We start from the raw sequence: 23,026 nt of genomic DNA, 5'->3' as shown, positions 1-23,026 counted from the left end.
TTGTTTTGATCTGCATCTCTCTGATGATTAGTGATGCAGAGCACTTTTTCATGTGCCTTTTGGCCATTCGTATTTCTTCCTTGGTAAAGTTTCTGTTCATTTCTTCGCCCCATTTATTTATTTATTTATTTATTTTAATTTATTTATTTTTAATTAGAGAATCACCGTGAGGGTACAGTTACAGATTTATACACTTTTGTGCTCATACTTCCCTCATACAAAGTTTGGGAACCCATCCCTTCACCAGTGCCCATTCTCCACCACCCGTAAACCCAGTGTCCCTCCCACCCTCCCCAATCCCATCTCCCCCCCACCCCACCCTGCCACTGTGGCAAGGCATTCCCTTCTGTTTTCTCTCTCTAATTAGCTGTTGTGGTTTGCAATAAAGGTGTTGAGTGGCCGCTGTGCTCAGTCTCTAGCCCTCATTCAGCCCGCAACTCCCTTCCCCCACATGGCCTTCGACTACAATGTAGTTGGTGATCCCTTCTCTGAGTTGACCTTTCCCCGGAACGTGAGGCCAGCCTCGAAGCCATGGAGTCAACCTCCTGGTACTTATTTCTACAGTTCTTGGGTGTTAGTCTCCCACTCTGTTATTCTATATACCATAGATGAGTGCAATCTTTCTATGTCTGTCTCTCTCTTTCTGACTCATTTCACTCAGCATGAAACTTTTCATGCCCATCCACTTGACTACAAAATTCTTGACCTCCTTTTTTCTAACAGCTGCATAGTATTCCATTGTATAGATGTATCAAAGTTTCCTCAACCAGTCATCCGTTCTGGGGCATTCGGGTTTTTTCCAGATTCTGGCTATTGTAAACAGTGCTGCGATGAACATACATGTGCAGATGTTGTTTCGATTGTACTTTTTTGCCTCTCTGGGATATATTCCCAGCAGTGGTATTGCTGGGTCAAATGGGAATTCAATATCTAATTTTTTGAGAGTCGTCCAAATTGTTTTCCAGAAGGGCTGAACCAGTCGACTTCGCCCCATTTTTTGATGGGGTTGGATGTTTTCTTCTTGTAGAGTTCAACCAGTGCTTTATATACCATTGATATCAACCCCTTATCTGATGGGTATTGTGTAAATATCCTTTCCCATTCTGTGGATAGTCTTTGGATTCTGGTCACTGTATCTCTTGCGGTGCAGAAGCTTTTTAGTTTAATGTAGTCCCATTTGTTGATCTCTGTTTTTACTAGATTGCTTAGTTCCGTGTCACCTTTGAAGATACCTTTATCTTCAATATCGTGGAGGGTTTCGCCGACCTTGTCTTCAATGTACCTTATGGTTTGTGGTCTAATGTTGAGGTCTTTAATCCATTTTGATCTGACTTTTGTGCATGGTGTCAGGTCAAGGTCTAAACCCATTTTTTTGCATGTGGTTGTCCAGTTGTGCCAGCACCATTTGTTAAAGAGGCTTTCCTTGCTCCACTTCACATCTCTTGCTCCCTTATCAAAGATTAGATGGTCATACATTTAGGGTTGTGTGTAGGGATATTCCACCCTGTTCCATTGGTCTACGGCTCTGCCTTTGTTCCAGTACCATGCTGTTTTAATTGTTACTGCTTTGTAGTAAAGTTTGAGGTTGGGGATGGTGATGCCTCCCATCATCTTTTTCCCAAGAATTGTTTTAGCTATCCTTGGACGTTTGTTATTCCATATGAATTTTAGGATTGCTTGATCCATTTCTTTGAAGAATGTCATGGGTATACTTATAGGGATTGCATTGAATCTGTATAATGCTTTAGGGAGTATTGCCATTTTGACAACATTGATTCTCCCTATCCACGAGCAGGGTATATGTTTCCATTTCCTCATGTCCTCTTTGATTTCATGGAGTAGCGTTATGTAGTTTTCTTTGTAAAGGTCTTTTACTTCTTGGTTAAGCTGATTCCGAGGTACCTGATTTTCTGGGGCACGATTGTGAATGGGATTGCTTTTTTCATGTCCCTTTCCTCTGCCTCATTGTTTGCATATATGAAGGCCATGGATTTTTGGGTATTGATTTTGTAGCCTGCAACTTTACTGTATAAGTCTATTGTTTCTAAGAGTTTCTTAGTAGAGGTTTTAGGCTTCTCTAGATATAGTATCATGTCGTCTGCAAATAGTGAGAGTTTGATTTCTTCCCTTCCTATCTGGATTCCCTTAATCTCTTTTTCTTGTCTAATAGCTATCGCAAGTACTTCCAGTACTATATTGAAGAGGAGTGGTGAGAGTGGGCATCCTTGTCTTGTGCCTGATCTCAGAGGAAAGGCCCTTAGTTTTTCCCCGTTGAGGATAATGCTTGCCGTAGGCTTGTGATAGATGGCTTCGACTATCTTGAGGAAAGTTCCTCCAAACCCCATTTTGGCGAGGGTTTTCATCATGAAAGGATGTTGGATCTTGTCAAATGCTTTCTCTGCATCTATTGATATGATCATATGGTTTTTATCTTTCCTTTTGTTGATATGCTGGATTATGTTGATTGATTTCCGAATGTTAAACCATCCTTGCATCCCTGGGATGAATCCCACTTGGTCGTGATGTATGATCTTTTTGATGAGTTGTTGGATCCTATTTGCTAGTATTTTGTTGAGGATCTTTGCATCGGTGTTCATCAGGGAAATTGGTCTGTAATTTTCTTTCTTAGTGGTGTCTTTGTTTGCTTTTGGTATTAGGGAGATATGTGCTTCATAGAAACTGTTTGGGAGAGTTCCTGATTTTTCAATTTCCTGGAAAAGTTTGAGGAAAACAGGCAATAGGTCTTCTTTAAATGTTTGGAAGAATTCGCCAGTGAAACCATCTGGGCCTGTGCTTTTGTTTTTGGGGAGGTTTTTGATTACCGTTTCAATTTCCTTAACATTGATGGGTCTATTCAGGTATTCCAGGTCTTCTTTCTTCAGTGTTGGGAGATTATAGGAATCGAGGAATCCATCCATTTCTTTTAGGTTCTCCTTTTTTGTGGCGTAAAGACTTTCAAAGTAGTCTCTAATGATCTTTTGAATCTCACTGGTTTCTGTTATGATGTCCCCCTTTTCATTTCTGATTCGATTTATTAGAGTTTTCTCTCTTTCTTTCTTTGTGAGACTTGCTAGCGGTTTATCAATCTTATTTATTTTCTCAAAGAACCAACTCTTTGTTTCATTGATCATGCTGCCTCTTAAGATTAAAGGGCTCTCTGGAGATTCAAATTAACAAAACATTCTACCAGACAAATAATTCAAGTATGGGACATTACCTTTGAATTAGAAATATAGAATGATGAACTATTTTCTAACATTGTAGAAGTAAATGACTTTTTGGACAACATAACAAGTCCGTGTTAATTCAGAAGTCTTTATTAAACTTTATAAGCACAATGATGAATGAAACTTAGACTAAAATGTCAAGATACACACATCATTTGGTTCTGCATTTGTATATACAAGTATACTTTCTTAGTTGGAAGATTTCTTTAACAGGTTATGCTATAATCAGTTGCTTTATTCATATAAATGATATAGTTTAGTGTTGGAATAAGTAATTTTATGACGTAGCTTTATCTCCTAGATGATTTTTCTGAATAATACCTATGTTTGCTCATATGTAGTATACTTATCTTTCTTTGTAAAGACATGTGTAGTGAAATCTATATGTTGAAATCTGTACGTAAAAGCATTTTCTTTCTGCATGTTTATATATGTACATATATTTGTATATATGTAAATATGTAGTGAAATCTGTATGTCTGAATCTGTATGTAAAAGCATCTTTCTGCATTTGTTTGTGTCTTGGGACCTGTGCATACACTGCTTTCTATGTCTGGAAAACTCCTGTAATTATTGATATTTTGTTCTATTTAAGTCCTAAAAGATTTTTTTCTTAATCACTCAGTGCCTCTCCTGGCACTGTGTTCTTTTACTTCTTGACACTTAGCATACTTTATATGCTGATAAATTTTAATGAATAAAAAATTAATGAGTCACTGAAGCTTCGTAATGGCATCAGTACCATCTGTTTTGTTTACCAATGTTGTTCAGTATTTATCAGAATGTTAGGAGTATAGTAAGAAAGAAATTTATTTGTTTCTGTTGAATGAAAGAATGAATCATCATAATGAATATCATTGTGAACTAAATTAATGGGCTATAGTAATTCTAAAATTTAGTTTCATTTAGGCAAGCAATTATACAATGTAGGAAAATAAACTTATATAAATACAACAGCAACATAATTGTCTTTTTGAGTCACATATGGTAGCCTTGGGGCTTTTCCCCAGCTCTGTACTTCATGTTTACTCCTGCTGGCCCCTGGCCAATGGCGTGCCAATGGTTCAACTCATATTGGCCACATGTAAAGGCAAGTGCTCTGTCCTCTGTACTATATCTCCAGCCTCATTTTTAAATATTTGAGGTCTATAAGGAATAGTACAGTATTTTGCTGAATGCAGTGAATCTAATAAATTCTAGATAAATAGTTCTTGACATTATTTTATTTTTCTGGCAGTGTCATTGTTTTATTAAGATGAAGAAAGGTCATAATCATCAGAAACTTCAGCCTCAGAGATTCTGTAATCTCTTCTGAAAACTCTGTTATGCCAAAATTACGCACACAAACATAGATTTATTTTTGATAGCTGCAGAAATTATTACTTTCCATGCTGGGAATAATAATAGAGCCTTGCTGATTCTCTAGAAAATGGTCTTGGAAGAATTCATTTCTGTGCCCATATGCACACACTTGCTTTTTTAAAGAAGATATTAGACAGGTAGTCCTGAACTAGAAGTCAGTAAGGAAGAAAAGGAGAAAGGTAGCCGTCAGCTTTTCTCAGGCAATTCATTTCAGATGAGGGCGCTGCTGGAGGCTTATGGAAACAAAGGCAGCATTATTAAATCGTCAGTCTATCAAAATAACGTGAGAATGTAATAGCACTATTATTTTTTGGCTGTAGGTCATAATTCACAAATGCAATATTGAAGAATTCAGTCCCTTTTAAACTAAAATTTGCGTTTGATATATAGGTTATAAGCATTCATCAACTAGGCATTACAAAGAACTGCAGTTATTTCTTGATGTGCTTTTTTTCTTAAAGTATTTTTATATGCAGGGAATAATTTTGTTTTACTTATAACCTGGTTACTAAGTAAACGTTTATTAGGTAGAGGAATCAAATCGCCATCCAGAGATATTTGGTCTTTGAAACAGAAATGCTGTGTTCTGTGCCATGGGAATTCAGAACAGTGGAGTCAGACTGTATTTAGTCAGCTCTCTCACTGGGATAGAGTGAGTAAATGAAACCCACAAATAATCCCAAACTAATTTATAAAAATATAATTTTACTCAGAATCACCAGCAACACTCAGAACTGAGAGACTTGGAGATCCTTTCCTCATTTGGTTCCTGGTAAATGCACGAGTATCAATGTAATGACTCAAGAAAAGAAATAAGAGAAAAACAGTAAAGCAAAGGTTATGATTGAACCTAGCACCTGAAACAATGTTTATTGCATAGCTTCCTGAATAAATGATGTGAACACAGCTATTGCAACACTAAGAATTTTTAGAGAAGCAATAATAAGACACAATTTAAAATAGCATAAAACACAAGCTGTAACTATTCAGCTCACCTCACTTTTGACAAAGTTTAACTAAACCACTGTGAATCCTAGTTTCCCTTGAAGCAGCCTGAAGAGTTTGTCAAGATGCCAAGATTGGGTTTTGCCAGATGCTGCTGAATATTCAAAGGAGAAGCGTTTTATCATTGAAAACTTAAGACCTTTACAGAGTCACTGGTCAATACCCCTTGTTTGTCATTTTATTTCTGCTTTCATTTACTTGAGTAAAACGACTAATAAAACATAGTACACATTTACAAAGGAATATTTCTACTCATAATGGTGGCTTTTTCTTTTAATTATATGAAATTACAGAATTAGCTGTCTAATTTAGAGGTTCTGATCCCCAATAAGGTATATGAATTTTATTTCCTTTTAAACAAGTATAGTATCACACAGAAATATTGTATTGAAACTGTGTGGAAATAATGTTGGAAAAACTGGAGATTACCTAAACCATAGCCACTCTGGAAAACTCCAGGGTTGTTCAAAAATATCTTTTCAAAAATGAAGAATAAACGTAGTGCTGATTGGCTGACCTGGTGAAACAAGCAAAAATAGATATGATCTCAAAATAATAGCATCTTCTGAAGTCATGAAATTTGCATATAGGTGGATCAACATAGAAAGTATCATGTTAAGTGAAATGTGTCAGAAAGAGAGGGATAGACATAGAAAAGATTGCACTCATTTGTGGAATATAAAGTAACATAATTGGAGACTAACACCCAAGAATAGTAGAGATAAGTACCAGGAGGATTACTCCACAGCCTAGAAGCCGACCTGGCATGCTGGGCGAAAAGGCAGCTCAGATCTAGAGAAGGGACTGCTAAGTAAAGGGTGCGAGGAGGGTCCGCTCCGGATGGGAGACACAGATTGAAAGTAGACTACAGACCGAACATGATGGCCACTTAATACCTCTACTGCAAACCACAACACCCAAAAGAAGAGAGAAAGCAAAAGGGAATGCCCTGCCACAGAGGCGGGGTGAGGTGATCATTGGTGGTGGAAAATGGGCACTGGTGGAGGGATGGGCACTGAACCATTGTATGACTGAAACACAAGCACAAAAGTTTCTAAGTCTGTAACTGTACCTCACGGTGATTCACAAATAAAAAAAAATTTAAAATATATTTTAGCATCTTCATGCTTAATGTCTCTTTCAAGGAAACAACTAGCAAATGTTTAGTGGAGTAAATTTATCTCAGTTCTGTTTGGATAATTTAATTTTACTCATGGAGAGACAATATAAGATTATTAAAGAATTGAAGACTTGGATGTTATTGCCAAATTATAGGGTCTGTCAGTCCTTAAGAGGAAAACTCACTGATCCTTTCTCAAATGTCCACTGCCAAGTCATGCATAGCTTTCAAATGTAGGGCTCTCATCTATAAAGCAAGTACCTCCATCCCCATTGGAACTCATAAATGGGTTAGAATATCTTGGGAATGCAGGCATAGAGTTTGCAAAAGAACTTCTAAATTAAGATATTGACCTAGAGGAATATCCCTCATTACTCCTAAAATTTTCAATTTTTTCATTTAATAATATAATACTATAATTCGTCTATTTAGTAAATTTTGAAAAAATAAAGCTTAAATTCTGTTTAGGTGTCTCATATGTGTTTTAAAAAAGCAGTAAGTATTTTATTTTCTGGTTTTTCCTCTGCTAACTTCTTAATCATGCATATAGTCATTTCATATAATGGTAATATCATTGAGATAGGTGATTTTCCAATCAAACAGACTCAACTGCAGTATATCTCATAGCACAAGAGCTCATATCCTAGGGAGACTTACATTAAGAATATTGTTTCTGAGGTCAAAGATAGATAGTTCTGACTTTGCTCAAGTGTCAGCCTTTCTAAACTTAGGTTTTCTCACTTGGAAAATAATTAATATGCTTCATTAATGGTTTTAAACATCAGTGAAGTGTTATGTGTTCTAACTAAACTAAGTGATATATATTATTCAAACATTATTTGAAGTAACTTCCATCAACTTGTTATGAACACAAAATATTATTTTTCCAATTTTAAAATGGCAAGAATATTAATAATAATGTAGTTCACAAGTGCTGAGTATCCATTGTGTGCTAAGAATTTTGTATATTATCAAAATAATATGGCAGCATGATGAACTGTTCAGTAATTAAGTAATACTTTTGGTGGTACAACCTCATAACTTGTCTTGTTGTGTTGTGTTGTGGATGGCATGCATTTCTTGTTAGTGTCAGGTTAACCTAGACCAGAACCATTCCCCGACATCATAGATTGTGTCTATTAAGAAACAGGACCTCTGTCAGCCAGTGGGCTCTCTAGCATTACTTTGGACACGTACTCAGGGTCAATTAGCAATAATCTGAATCTGCTCAGTGACCTTTGTTTTGAGGTGACAGAGCAGATGGCTCCCTGATTCACTCTGCAACATGACTTAGCCCAGCCAGAGTGACCACAGTCCTGGTGTCTTCTCTGGTTGAAATTCTCTGTTTCTTTGTGAGGATTAGTTTCTTGGGGAGCAAAGTATGGATCATTCAGTCTGACTCCAAGTTTAGACAACCATATAAAATTGGACCTCAAGAATTGTTTATGTCCTGAAATAAGCAACAAACCTGAAGTGAAGTTGAAGACATTGTCAAATTTTATATTAAGCTGAGAGAGGTAAGGCTTTAGTCTATAAAGCAAGTAACTCCATTCCCAGTGGAGAGAGGGAGGTGGATTGCAATGTCTTTATTCTTTTGCAATATAGTAAGTGTTGTTTTATTTTAAGTGACTAAATGTTATGCATCGCCAATTAACATTATTCCCCACCCCGCACCCACCATTGCTAATGAATACGTTACTTTGACGAGAGCACACTTTCCCCTTGTGTGGGGTACTCAGTGTCCACTTCATCTATTCTATACATCTGCATCTATAACCCAGAAACATATTGTACAAAGATGCCAAGATTTTGAGTACACCATGAAATCTTAATCTTAGATCAGATATATTTTTCAAATGAATATGTGATTGCATATGAGAATTAAACAGTTCATTCCTGCTGCCACCTGCCAGAACATTCAGCTTTCTTCCCAGTGTCTTCTTTAATGATATTTCCTTTTAACTTGGTTTAATAATATAATCTTTATTCAGAAATGAGCTTTTACCAAAAAAAAATCAGTGATTACCTTTGTCACTATTTATTTAATGAATCCATGGAAAGACTTCATTAAATTATAAATGCCTCGTTACTGATACTCTCATAATAGATTTTTGAAATTATGGTGTGAGCCAGTTATCCATTCCAAGGAAGATACAGTGTTGAAAGATAAGTGCATGTCCGGTGAAATTACTGCTGGTTTTGCTAATGCAATATTCATGAGAATTTGCTGGAGACAATCACATTTAATCCCAGAGAATAAGAATTTGAAATGAAATCTTTTAAATTGTAATTATCTATTGGCAAGACATTTTAACAAGTTTTATTGTTTATACAATTGAAATGAGTTGCTATCCTGTCTAGCCTGTCAGCATGGGAGGGGTGGATTTTGAAAAAAAAAAAAAGTATTATAATTCCACTCTGGTGGTCACTGATGTAGAGTGAGGAACAATGAGTTAATCTGATTGCTTTGAGATGTTAGAAATTGCTGTAGGCAATTCCATCAATATCATAATCATCACAACATCATCATCATCATCTTCAAAAAAACACCAGGTTAGGGAGATATAACAGGGGTTCAACTACTTTCTTTGCATGTGGTCAGTCCTAGTTATGGCCCTGCACAACCTAAGGTCTCCAAAGAGCCACTAGGGGTCATTCCTGAGCCCAGAGCCGGGTCTAAGCCCTGAGTATCATTGGGCATAGGCGCCAAACCAAGTTATATTATAATAAAACATACAATGACAGCCCTTTACCCCATCCAGTTTTGTCTTGGGCTGCCACTTGTACTGAAGGAGGAAGCTCAGGGTTTTGTGTTCTTGTCATGTTCTGTTCTCTTTCTCCTTCCCAATGTTGCTAGGGACGAAGCAGGAGGAGGAGCAGGAGTACAGGACAGAGACCATTTTGATTGGTTAATGGAACAGTGGTATCTAGCTGTGCTTATCATTCGCTTAAAATCTCAGAGACACGTTTGGATGGGCATTTTTGGTGAGCTCTTTAATACTGTGAATCTAATCACGTGGCTTTTTCTTTCTTAACCTCTGTTCTCTTATAAGGTAGGTAAGTGCACCTTCCTCTTGCAGTCATGGTAGGGTATCTCTCTCCGCCCCATGCATCGTCTCCACACTGGTGGGCTCTTTCTCTTGAGGCGGCTGCACCACTCATCACCCCTCACCCAATGGATATATAAGTACAGGACCCAAGCAACTCTCTGTTATCTTTCTAGCCTCATGTGTAGGTTGTGTCTATTTATAACAAGTTCTGTCCATAAGTGCTCTCTGGTGAGCTGCCACCAAAGCATCAGCCATTCGCTGTCTCTCTCCATGAGGGTTCCTCAGGCAAGAGAATCAAATGTATTTCCCGACTATTCCAACTAGAACTGCCAAGGTCCAGGACACAAGAATCCAACTTTCTATGCTGCTCCTTTGACATGCCTTGCGCCTCTCGCATTTGAGATCGTGTAAAGTGATCTTCAATTTTGAACATGCACACGAATGCCAATCCGTTACATCCCAGGTCTTTCCAGAGGTGCTCTTTTAATTATTCATTTCCTCTCGGCATTCCTGACTTTTTAGTGAGCTAGAGAAAGGTTATTCATCCAGGGTCCTAAAAGCAGCTTAGGCAATTCTGTATCTCATTTTGTAACAGAGTTTTCTCTCATCTGTTTTTACTTTTTTCACTTTACTGTCATATTAAGGTTTCAGCTGAAACTGAGACAAAGAAGATTGTTTTAATCATTTTAATATCTTTTTATATCTATTACAATGGGCACTATGCTTCATAAAATTGTTCGAAGGATAAAGATAGATTGCCATATATATACAATTTTTAAAGCATGGTACAAGGTGCCATTGTTTCCATACTCTGGAGGGGAAGATCAGATGTAGTCAGGAAAGATGACATTTAACAAACTTATAAACCATGGTTAGTGGATGACCCAATATTTCTAAAATTCAACCTAATATAATCATTACGAGTCAGAGTGGAACCAGAGTGCCTGCGTTTGAATCACATATTTTTTTCTCTACTTGCAGAAACTTAATCAAGTTACTTAATCACTCTGTTTATTTAGTTTATATCTAATGGAGAAAAAATAGTATATCTCTCATTGAGGCTCTTATGAGAAATACCAATACACTAAGAATACTATAAATACATTTATTCAAATAAAGATGACAAGAAGCCTCAAATATTCAATTATTTTTCTTTGAGTTTTATCCTGCATTTTAAATATATGTATGCAAAATATAAAAAATACATTATATGATAGTAAACAAATATGTTTTTAACAAAATAAAGGCATGAATAATCACACTGAAGACCATGCTAAAAAATATAGAAATTTACACCAGTCCGTGGATAAAAATTCAATTAGTATTGAAATCCTATTTTTTGTCATCTAAATCATTATAAAATGATTAATATGCCTTATGTTGACATGTACTCAAAACTAAAACTCTTGAGAAATATAGTAGGAAAACTCTTGATTAAATCAATATCTTAAAGTCTAATGAAAGTATAATTTTAAGTCATGATGTGCCTCAAGCCTAAAACAAACTATGCAAAACATGTAAGCACTGGATTAGTTTATTATAAGCAAAAACTCATTTACGGACAAAAAATCAGGGAGGGTGGGAAATGGAAACATTTAGAGAGTCTGCAGTAAGCAGACAAAAAGTAAGCTCTCAAAAGGAATCCTCAAGTATTTTTCATCAAATAATGCGGTTTGATTTATAAATTCTTATAATGTACGTTGATGAATTCTCTTGTTGCCTTTGTCAATGGCCGGAGTCCTGCAGGAAGCCAAGAGAACATGGGTCAAGTCTTCAGGTGGTGTTTTTTTTTTTTTTTTTTTTTAATATGCTAACTGAAGTTTTCTCTGAGAATGTGTGCCCTTTAAACCCTTCTTCCCCCATGTTGTTCCTATCAAGTGAGGTTTGATGAGAGGTGAGCCCCAGACAGTTTGAGGTTATGTGCTCTGACAATGGCCCGCAGTGCAGTTATTCTTTGCTGCTGATTAAGGGTGAATTTCCAAATCAGCCGAGCTTCTGTAGAGTTGACAGTCCTGCTGCTCAAGAATAACATCTCAGAGGCAAAGGACATCAGCAACTGCTTCTCTGGGGCACCTTGCTTATAAAATTCTAAAGTTAGCAACAACAAGTTTTGCATGTAGTAAAATTTGTACTGCTCCGTTTTGTGATTGAAAGAGAGCGGATTTTCAATACGCATCGCTTAGCTTCATCCTAACTTCGATATAAACTACAAATAAGGACGCTGAATTTTAGTTCTGGTACTCTATTATAGTTATATAACCTTGAATTGTATTTCAGTTTCCCATGTCATAGGATCATAGTATAAAAAGTAAAGAGATGGAATTCATGTGCTGCCCTTAGCATCTGATCATTGTGTGTGTGAATAGTCACTTTGAAAGGGCCTCATTAATGACCAATCCATGCGCCTATTTCCTTTAGGATGGATTTTATATTGTGAACACTTGTCAATTAACTCTAAATAGCCACTATTGTGCTGATTTCATCAGTTATTAAGTGGGAGAATTCTGTGCCTTTCTTTTTTGTTCTTGTAAAATGGAAAGAAACATGAAAATTTGTCTTTTCACATAAGCAGCTGTGTATGACTTGTCTCTGAAAAGAAGGTGGCTCTAGTCTTTTGAAGTCTATCTTTTGATATATCAATTATCCATGAAAGAGAAGCTTTTCATTGACCTAACTGACAAGAATATACCATCTATGACATGAAATTTTCAGAAGTAAAATTGTATGAAAGCGACTATTATCCAAAGCATGTTTTTCAATTGGGGGATTCTCTGCCCATCATTCCTGATGGGCGCTAAGTGACTTCTAGGGTGCCCATTCCAATGAATGTTTATCTCTTACTCTTTCCAGCACCAAGGAAAGATTGGAGTTAAATTTAATGTTGGGACAGATGACATCGCCATTGAAGAGTCCAGTACAATCATTAACGATGGGAAGTACCATGTAGTTCGTTTCACGAGGAGTGGTGGCAATGCCACGTTACAGGTGGACAGCTTGCCAGTGATCGAGCGTTACCCCGCAGGTAAGCCAGTGAATATGTATCGGGGAGGATTTTTAGGAAAACTGGAAAACCAAGCATAGTTTTGCGTCTGTTTCACAAAATTGTGGGTTATCTGAGAAGCCATGGCGTTTTTCTTATTGGACTTTAGAGTCGGGTGAATGTAATGCTGTCCTAAAGTGTTTGGATACGCTTGTGCAAATGGCACGATGGAGGACAACTTGAAGGCACACGTTAGCGTTTGCAAAATTTGAGACATCGGTGGAAGCAGAAAAATTCACACATAAAAAGGCACAGCATGTCAGAGCTCTTTTTACTGGATTCTTGCATTGGAACAAAGGAAAGGCTTTGTCAAAAGTAACAACGTTAAAATTTAAAAGGAAAAGAAGGATTATTGTAACACTTAGCACTGAAAGTATGTTAGAACTGATAGTTCTTCTGATGGTGGTATGTAACTGGGAATCCTGAAAGATTCAGGAAGCAGAGAAAAAGTAGAGAATGCAGCTTACAGCACAAAGTCCAGCAGTTATAAAACATGAAAATAAATGACGTTTGTTTCCACTCCATGTGTTTCATGAGGATTCTGTGACAGACTATTTTACTTATTTTAGTCTATAACATAAATTTAGATTGATCTGTTTTTTTGTTAATGAGTTTTGTCAGTCTACGTCTGACAAGATGCTAGGTTAGAAATTTAAACCAATGTATGATGGTTTTACATATATTCTTATGTATTCTTAATGTATTTTTAAGTAAAATACAAATCAAAGCACCAAGGAGTTTTACTGAAATTAGTGTATTCTCTACATTTTCATAAAAAGGCAAAATAAATCAGTCTCATTTCCTTCAGCTCCCCTTTTATTTACATCTGCTTTTTTATACAACAGATTTACATATAGCATACTATAATGAGTATACAAAGAAAGATTCATTTTGTATACAAAATGTATTAGATTAATTGTAAATATTTAAAATGGGAAAATAGAGCAGATAGGACATTTGCCTTGCCTCCATCTGGCCTGGGTTAAACCCCCAACATCATGTATGGTCCCCCAAGCACTGCCAAGAGTGATCCCTGAGACCAGAGCTAGGAATAAGCCCTGAGCACAGCTAGGTGTGATCATCCAAAAAAACCAACCACATGAAAACAATACAAATATTATAAACTACTCTTATGAGGATTCATTTCTTGAAAATATAATTTTAAAAATTATCACATATATCAAATGAAAACTTTCTTTGTACATAACTCAGTCATGGGAAGAAATGATTATGATCTCTGCAATCCTTTAGGATTTAGAAAATTCTACATCTCTCAGTCTCATTTCACATATATTCTGTAAAGTTGGAACTCTACAACTATTTATTGAATTAAAATTAAAAGAACTTTGTGACAAAATTCAGAAATGTGTTAACAATATGTCCAGTACAATTATAATACAAACAAGTAGTAGTCAATAAATATTTCCTGACTTGATGCCCTAGGAATTACTTTGATTTTGCACTGTTAGTAGGAGAAAGTATATCTTTTACTATCAGCTATAACTTTATGAAGGAAAGAAAGATCTGTGAAGAAAGTCATTTAACAATACGGTCTTATGTTGCTCCTGCCAATCCCTTATTGCTTTCACTGAAACCCTAGTAAAAATACATTCCTTTAATAATTATACTGTCAGTGATATTATAGAAAAATAAATTGCTGAATTCCCCAAAATACTGATCAGTCAGTTTAACTGAGATGTCACTGTATTGACTCTCTGAAAGAAAAAGTAGAATTAGGTCAAAACCTTCCCTGAGATGCTGTCATTTGTGAATAGTGAATCTGAACATGTGGAACAATGCATTCTGGTATAACAATTACTTCTTGAAGACTCACTTGTAAATTAGATTGGTTTCACTTGGTAGTTTTTAAAAAATTATCTTAGTTTCGTCATTTTACCCTGAGAAATCACAGTTACTACACTGGTATCTTTTACAACTTCAGTCTAGAGAATGTTAATGCTGACCAACCAGAGGAGAAAAGAAGTCTATCATCAAGTTAATTCAAAAACTTTTAGTTAAGCTAAGTTTAAAATATCTAGATTTTATTACATTAATGTTAATAAATGCTTCTAAAGTATAAATATAGCATGTATTTCCTAAGCACAGATAATTGGAATCTAATTTCCCAATGCATTATTGCAATTATATAAATATTTTCTATTCTTAAATTATTTCTTTGTATGTATATATGCCTTGAATGTGGCTGACCCTGGTTTGATTCCTCTACCCCTCTTGGAGAGAACTGCAAGCTACTGAGAGTATCTAGCCTGCATGGCAGAGCCTGGCCAGCTACCAGTGGCATGTTTGATATGCCAAAAACAGTAACAAGTCTCACAATAGAGACATTACTGGTGCCCGCTCGAGCAAATCAATGAGCAATGGGATGACATTAACAGTAATATATATGTGTACATATATATGTATATAGCTTAACAGTCCCTTGATTGTGCTCTTACTCTGTAGCAAGGCAATAGCTATAGTTCAGAAAAAACATTGAGCTCTATTCCAGGGACATCTAATGATGAATGTTCATACTAGTAGTAAAGACAGACACAGAATTAAGTCAATGAGTACTTAAAATTTTAAACTAATAATTCTTGACGTGTATAGTTTATGATGTATTCATTAAACAAATTATCAGAACAAGAAATATACATAAGAGATGTTAAAGTTGAAGCACAAACTTTTGAAAATAATTATTTTAGATACAACCTTATAATTTACTCCAAGAATCTAGGCATTCTTTCAGCAAAGATAGTTTAGATAACATTAATAAATGAAAAATAAACAGACCTACAGTTGTTTTTAAGGATACAAACAAAGGTAAAACAGTATGTCCTCAGGAAAATTAATGTGCAAGTGAAGCATTTCAGTATATACATATAACAAATTAATGAGCAGTGAGTAAAGATCACAGGAGAATTTGTTGCTATCAAATATTTTATTAATCATCTGCTCTGTGTAGCATTTCAGCATGATATTGAGGCAGGAAATAAGCCAGGAAATTCCCAGTCACTTTATTCTGTGAACGTCATTCATACCAATGTTATGAAGAATGAATAAAAACTTGAAAAGTCTATGTTTTCCAGATTAAAGCTTTTAGAACAAAGTGGTTTTGCATCTCTAATGGAAATATCTAGCATAACTCTTTTACATTAATTTAATGTGGTATTTTTATTCTTATTGTTCAAATACTTTTCTGGTTATCATTCATTAGAAATACAGCTGGACTAATGCTTTTACTGACAAGTTCCATAATCAGAGAATTGGGAACCTCCAGACAGACTATATTTGGTTCCTTTTAAATTTGCCTGCACTCCTTATATTGATATTAAGGGTTGAAATTAGTAATTAAGTTCAGCACTTAAACCTTCCATTATAGGACTTGTGGTAAGTGCTTTTATATGAAGCAATTCATCTGATAGCAACACTATAAGGCAACTAAAGATTGATCAATGATATTATCCTAAATTGTCTGGAAGGCCTTCATAGAGAAACTAATGAGTAGATTTAGATTTTATACCATTATGGAGTGTATAAAATACTCTTAAAATTCAACAATTCACTTCTAAGAATAAATATTGAAATTTCTTAATAGTAGACCCAGTTTCCATTATTTTGTGTGCATAGAACAATGTATAGAAATATCTTGCAAACCATTTTAAGTTGATAAAGCCATTTCTTGGTGCTTACCAGTTAAAACTCTAGAATACAATGCATTATTAATCTCTGATTTGTCCCTAATTGTAGTTATGTAGCAAAATTTTCTCTCACCACAAAAATAGACTTTCTCTAGTTATAATGTTAACTCACAAACTCTAACAATATTTCAGTCTCTCAGACAAAAATATTGTTCCTGATAAGCCATTGAGCTTTTCTTTTTTCTTTCTTTCTTTCTTTTTTTTTTTGTAGCAGCAGTGTGCCAAAACAGATGTACCGTATATTCTATACCAGGCCAAGTATTTATTTTTCCCATCAAGTTAATACATCAAATAAATGAGTATTTTAAGTATGTTTCCTCTACTAAAGGAATTTAAACTTAAGTCTACTTGGCTTAAATTTATGTTACAGAGATAAATAAAATGCCTTCCAGATTGTGCTAGAGAGACAATCCAACAGGTAAGGCCTCATGACCCTGGTTCAAATCTAGGCACTTCAGATTATCCAGACATGGCTCCTAAGCCCAGTTCAGGCTTGGATCATGAACTCCACAGACTGTGACCTCCAAAACAAAAGGGATACTACATATTTTTTAATGTGACATAAATTTTCACAAGAGATGGTTCAATCCATCTTGCATGCAGGAAGCAGGGTCCCATTTCCCCAGACTCTACCAGAATATCAAGCCAGGATGTATCCTTGAGTACTGCTTGGTGTGGCCCCAAATCCAAACCCTCACATGATTAGATACATATACTAGTGCACACACAGCCATACTCACACACACACATGAAAATATAAAAGTTCTATCATATTTGGTATTTTTTGAGACAACAGAAAAAAGAGAAAAATAGTTTCTAGAAATTAAAAGAGGTTATTCTGAAATTAAGTAGTCTAGTATTTTAAAATATAGGAAACTTATTTGGAGTCTTTAAAGACTAGACTTTCACTTAGAGTTTGGCATCCATTTGTTATAGAAATAACAGGAAGGAATTCAGACAGAATATAGTTAGAAAAGTATTGAAACAGTCCAAGTGTCAAAAAATAAAGGCCTGAAATAGAAACGCGGGTGTGAGAAAACAATGATGAATGCAGAAATCATTATAAGACCTGGTGAACAAACAAATGAAAGAAGAGCCAGTCACAGCACAGAGAAGTCTAAGGCTTCGGTCTTACTTGCTGTGAAGTTAGTTTATGAGGCAAGGAGAAAACCTGCTATTGTCAAAATAAAAGTAAAAAAAGTGTGGTACCATTGCTATTTTTGTACTGTTTGTACTAAATGGTAAATTGCAGTTTAATGAAAGGAAAGAAGGTGTTATGGAGTGAGTCATTTTTTTTTTTGCCACCGGGGCTCTAAATGGGGTTCTGGGGATCAAACCTTCCTGCAAGGTAAGCATCTTACCTCCTGTACAATGTCTCCAATCCTGAAGTAAATTCTTTAGGAATGGTAAGACTTGAAGGAAGATAAATAGTTTAGAGAAAAACTAGATAAATAATTTTTTTGTAAAATAAAATATGAAGATGGTATAAATACTTTGTTTTGGGCTCAAAGATCTTATAGATACTATTTCTAAATCTTGATTGTTACTACTTTAAAAAGTTACATCAACTATTACAAGACTCGGGAAAATCATAGTGATGATTGTTTCTTAAATTCTACACACTACTGTAAATTAACTGATTGATTTTCAAGTCATCACAATTTTTAAGTATCTATTTGAGCCATTTTATTCTTTAGATGTTTCTGTTTGCAACAATTGAAAATATTATTTGCTTTGTAGTTTTGTGTTTCTTTTTCCTCTGTCAAAGTTAAAGCAGGGACTGTATGACTCTCTAGTAGAAACTGATACTTTGATTTGAGTGACTCTTTAGCAAAATTACCAGTTTGGGGGCCCAGGAAATATATCCTCATATACGTGGGACGCATACTTTGCTGTGCAAAGTCCCAAGTTTGATCCCCAGGACTACCGGCCCCCTGCCTCTCTAATGATCACATGTAACCCAGGTAACTGCTAGTACTTTGGGCACAAACTGTACTATAACTGGCCCCTGACACTGAGCCCTTGGGGAACAAGCACTTTCCCTGGGAGTTTCCTCCAATCCAAAGTCAAAATGGAAACTAATCAAAATGACTAATTTTTCAGAGTGGATTTAACATACATGTTTCTTTAATAAATATTTGCCAATCAAATGCTGACTCCTTATCCACTTCCATTTGAAAACATGGTCTTCTACTCATGGTTTTTGGTATATGTTCATTTGGTTTTGGTTTTGGTTTTGGAGCCACACCCAGGGGTGCTCCGGGCTCTGAGCTCAGGAATCAACTCTGGCATGGCTCAGGGGACCATATGTTGTAAAAAGTATAAGTGCACACATGCAGAAGGGGTGCAATGATGTGTGTCCTCAGGCTCTTGGGGAGGCTCTCTCGCCTGCCACTCGAGTTAGGTTCTCTTGAGCCACTGTGTATGGACTAGATCGGGATGGCTCCTCCTTTGTGCTCTGCTTCTGTATGTGCCACTGTGCTCTCTTCTGTCTGTCTCTCTATCTCTGACTCTGTCTCTGTAGTCTCTTCTCTGTTCTCTTCTGATCTCTCTCTGTCAACCTCTCTCTCTGTCTCTGTCATCTCTCCTCTGGTCTCTTCTGGTCTCTTTACCAATCTCTCTTCCAATCTCTCTCTCCTGAGCCCTTCTGCTTTTCTCTCTCTCTCACTGATGACTCTGACCCTTACTTCTGATCCCCTCTGCTCTTACAGTCTTAGTTTATATAGCAGTCACATAAGGTGGTGACACAAAGGTGGGTTGAACATTAAAAAATCAATAAAGAGGGGTAAAACCACTCCTCCAGGAGATTAACTCAAGGATAAAATCTCATCTAAGGAGATTACTCCAGATTACTAGGAGATCAGCTTAAGGGTGGGATCCCATCCAGGGTGTGTTGCTTTCTTCTTTCCTCAGATAGTAATCCCCTTAATTAGTTGTAGTAAATTTACTACTAGTATTTCTAGCAATGTCATTCTGTATGAGCACAGTAAGAGATATATCAAACTTAAATTTTGTTTCTTCCTGAGGACATCTCACTATATATTCCAGACCACAGTCCTCGGGCCAGGTTAGTCTTCCTAACCAGAGCAGGGTCCTAGTCTCGTCATTACTTTTGAATCATGGCAGCATTTGTCTATGACCATGCTCTCAACTTATAGATGAGTATTGTGGCACTTTGGCCTGGCCCATTTCGATGCCAGGGTAGCTCACAGCTTGCCCTAGATTCATTCAGTCCCTCGTCGGGCCCCTGATTTTGAGGTGCTACGAACTAAGGGCAACTGAGTTGAGAAAGAAGATGCCCAGGAGTAAATATTATTGGAATCAATCAACTCCCAGGTTACAAGGCATAATATTAACTGTCTTCCTGTGTCCACACAAAAAGGACATTGCTTTAAAGTAAACTAAGTTCCCTACAGCAAGGCTGAAAGGATAAACCCAATGTTATCCTACAATATGTGGTGCTACAACTCTAATTTGGGTCAACAACATGCAAGATCAGCACCCTACCCACTATACTGGCTCACAGTTTTAGCAAAAAAAAAAATGTATTTGCTATATGGAATATTTAGTTGGATATATAAATGTTTGGCTTCTTTTGAAAATCATTAAACATTAAATCCAAGCTTTCTAAAATTAAAATTTTCATACTATGAGAAATCAAAGTTTGCAAACGTTGTAGAATTTTTTGAGAGAACTAGTGACAAACCCTGGCTTCTTCTGTTGTGATCATCTTTTTACATGGTATTCAGGTTTTCTGGGACATCTTGAGAATTTTCTTAATGGTGAACTCTTTGTTGAGGAATATATTAAGTATATCTACCCAGAATGCTTAACTTCAGAGAAATTATATTCAAAGTGATGAAAAAATTACTTATTCTTAGATTTTTTTGCTCATTTTTATATATATTCTTAATGATGTGTTTTTGTTTTAATACCAAAGAACCATTTAATATCAATGGTTTTGCACTTCTAAAGCAATCACTTTAGGATTTTTAATTTTACAATAAAGAGCAACTTTCTTGGAGAGTTTGGGGATTTCAGTATGCTTTAAGACTACACAGACTAAAAAAAACCCAGATATTTTCTGTAAGATTATTTTTCAGGATACCACAAAGGTGATATAAACAAGACTGTATTTTTATTTATTAAATCAATTTATTATAGATGTACAATAAGTTGACATGTTTGTTTCTTTCTTTTATTCTTGATATATTTTATGGGTATTTTTAAAGTTTTATACCAACTTTAAAAATGGTATAAAAGTATCATTTAGAACTATCAGTGAATTCCATAAAATTTATCTTGCAGTGGGGCTGAAATATCTACCACCGACGGATTCTGCTCAATAAAACTTGGGCCTGACTCTCACAGTACAAATTAATCATTTTCTTTAAGAGAGATAACCCTAAGTGTTCAATTCAAGTTAACCAGTTTCTATTTGAAAACATGGTTAAATATTATCTGAAAACTAATATACTTTTAAATACTTATTTTTAACCAACGAATTCAATGATTTTCTCAAGCTACACATGTAGACAGGTAGTTACTATTTGTATATTATGGACGTAAGTCAAAGCTCGTTTATCCACAATTTTTTCTATTAGTTTTGTAACTAAAGTCAGTCCTGTCTGTACCAGAGCCAACATGATGGAAGTCACTTTATTATTCAGTCTTGATTTCTGATAAGAAGTCACTCCATTATGATCCTATGACATTTGGCTATAGGATGCAGTTATGGAGTCCCTTTGTGTTTGAAGCTAAACTTTATTCAAAATAATTATTTATTTATGGTCTGTGATATTTAATAAATTAAAATATTTCTTTTCTTATTAAAGTTCATTTCATTTATTTACTTATTTATGGTTTGGGTGCCATTCCCAGTAGTCTTCAGAGCTGAATCCTGTCTCCTATGCTCAGGGACCTCTCCTAGTGATGCTCATGGATTTCTTCTGGCTCTGTGCTCAGGGATCATTCCAGGTGGTGCTCGGGGTAGGGGGGGGGGCATAAGTAGTGATCATGCAAGCCAAGTGCCTTAATCCATGCACTGTCTCTCCAACCCCAAAATAATAATTTAAAAACACAGCTCTTTTTTAATTTGAAATTTAAAGAAATCCCCCCTTTTTTGCCAATATTTATTTTGCCCCACTCATCATTTCTTGAATGTTGCCACTTAGAAACCACCATTAAAATCAATAAAGAAATATGTGTTACATATAACTATGCTAAAGCATATATCTTACACTGAAATTTAAAAATACATTGTAGAAATGACCAAATCTTTTTGATTTCCAGTTTCCCCTTTATCTTCTTGTTCTACATTATTGTTTTCATTGTGCAATTTGTTTTGTGATATGACAAAAATATGAACTTTCCTCATATCTGAAAATGGTCTTGCAAATGAGAGAATGGAATTGCCATTCTAAGTAAACACATGCAAGTAACACACCTAGTTTTATTCATTCTAAGTAAACACATGCAAGTAACATACCTAGATTTATTAGACAACTTAGTTTATAGGGCTCTTCTTTACCATGTAAGTAAACATACATAGATTTATTAGATAACTTAGTTTATAGGTCTCTTCTCCAAAGTTGTTGATAACTTGACTAGTCTAGTTGCTGGTTTCATACCTGAATTCTGTATGGCAGATAAACCAAATACCAACATTTATTTTCAGTTATAAATGCAAAATTTAGCAAGTTGCTTAGAAAAGTTATTGAAGAAATAACTGAACATTGAAGGTCAAAAAAATTGCCATTTTTAAGGATACTAGGCTTTCAGAGAACTTCAAATAGCTTTATCAAGGTTTTAGCTTATTTTAATAAGATTTTTGGCTTTGTACTAATGTTGTCATGGCTTGATTATTATTCAGAAATGTCCTTTTATTATGTAGTTTGTGATGACCTGCACTCGTGTCATTTTCTCAATTCATTCAGTAGAATTTCATTTAATTCTTCCTCAAATACACCAATTCCTTTCTTATTTTAAAAAGCTTCAAGCTAATTTCCCCAGAGATGTCTATATATTTATTCTATATCTAAAATACACTAATATGTTTTATATATTGTGAAGCAATTTTTGAAATCATATTACTGTTTTTTCTCCAATATTGTCAGTATTTGTAGAGGAACTTAGTATTCTCATGTTCTTCTTACAAATTTTTGTCAATTGCCTACTTTATAAGTTTAGAATTAATATGTTAGTAGATATTTTATTTTTAGTAAACAATGACAGTTTACTTAAGAGGTAACAATAAAAAATCACTAAAATTTCATTCATTTAAGTCCTGATATAAAGAAAAAAATTAGTGCTAAATTCTAATCAGTTTTAAACTTCGATAGAGGTACATTTTATTAATCCTGTTCAAATATTTACCCCTACAAGAATTGATAATGAGAACTTTATATATTTTTATGTAGTAAGATGACTTATCTTTGGGAAAATTAAATCTATATCACCACAAACAAATAAGTTATAAGTCTGATTTTAAGGGTTGTGCATCAGCATCTTTAAAACCCATT

The 23,026-nt window shown here is 35.3% G+C and overlaps 1 protein-coding gene across 1 annotated transcript in view; it reads left to right on the top strand.

Moving 5' to 3' along the window:
- The window catches only part of NRXN1 (neurexin 1), a 1,268,129-nt gene that overhangs the window by 1,043,195 nt on the left and 201,908 nt on the right, over nt 1-23,026 (top strand). The window contains 1 exon segment of the mRNA XM_055119847.1: nt 12,615-12,786. Within this exon segment, the coding sequence (XP_054975822.1) occupies nt 12,615-12,786 (172 nt within the window).

The sequence above is a fragment of the Sorex araneus genome, chromosome X (genome assembly GCF_027595985.1).
Source record: "Sorex araneus isolate mSorAra2 chromosome X, mSorAra2.pri, whole genome shotgun sequence".
In the NCBI taxonomy this organism is placed as follows: Eukaryota; Metazoa; Chordata; class Mammalia; order Eulipotyphla; family Soricidae; genus Sorex; species Sorex araneus.
Note: the sequence above shows the minus strand (reverse complement) of the source record. Positions and strands in the feature narration are given on the sequence as shown.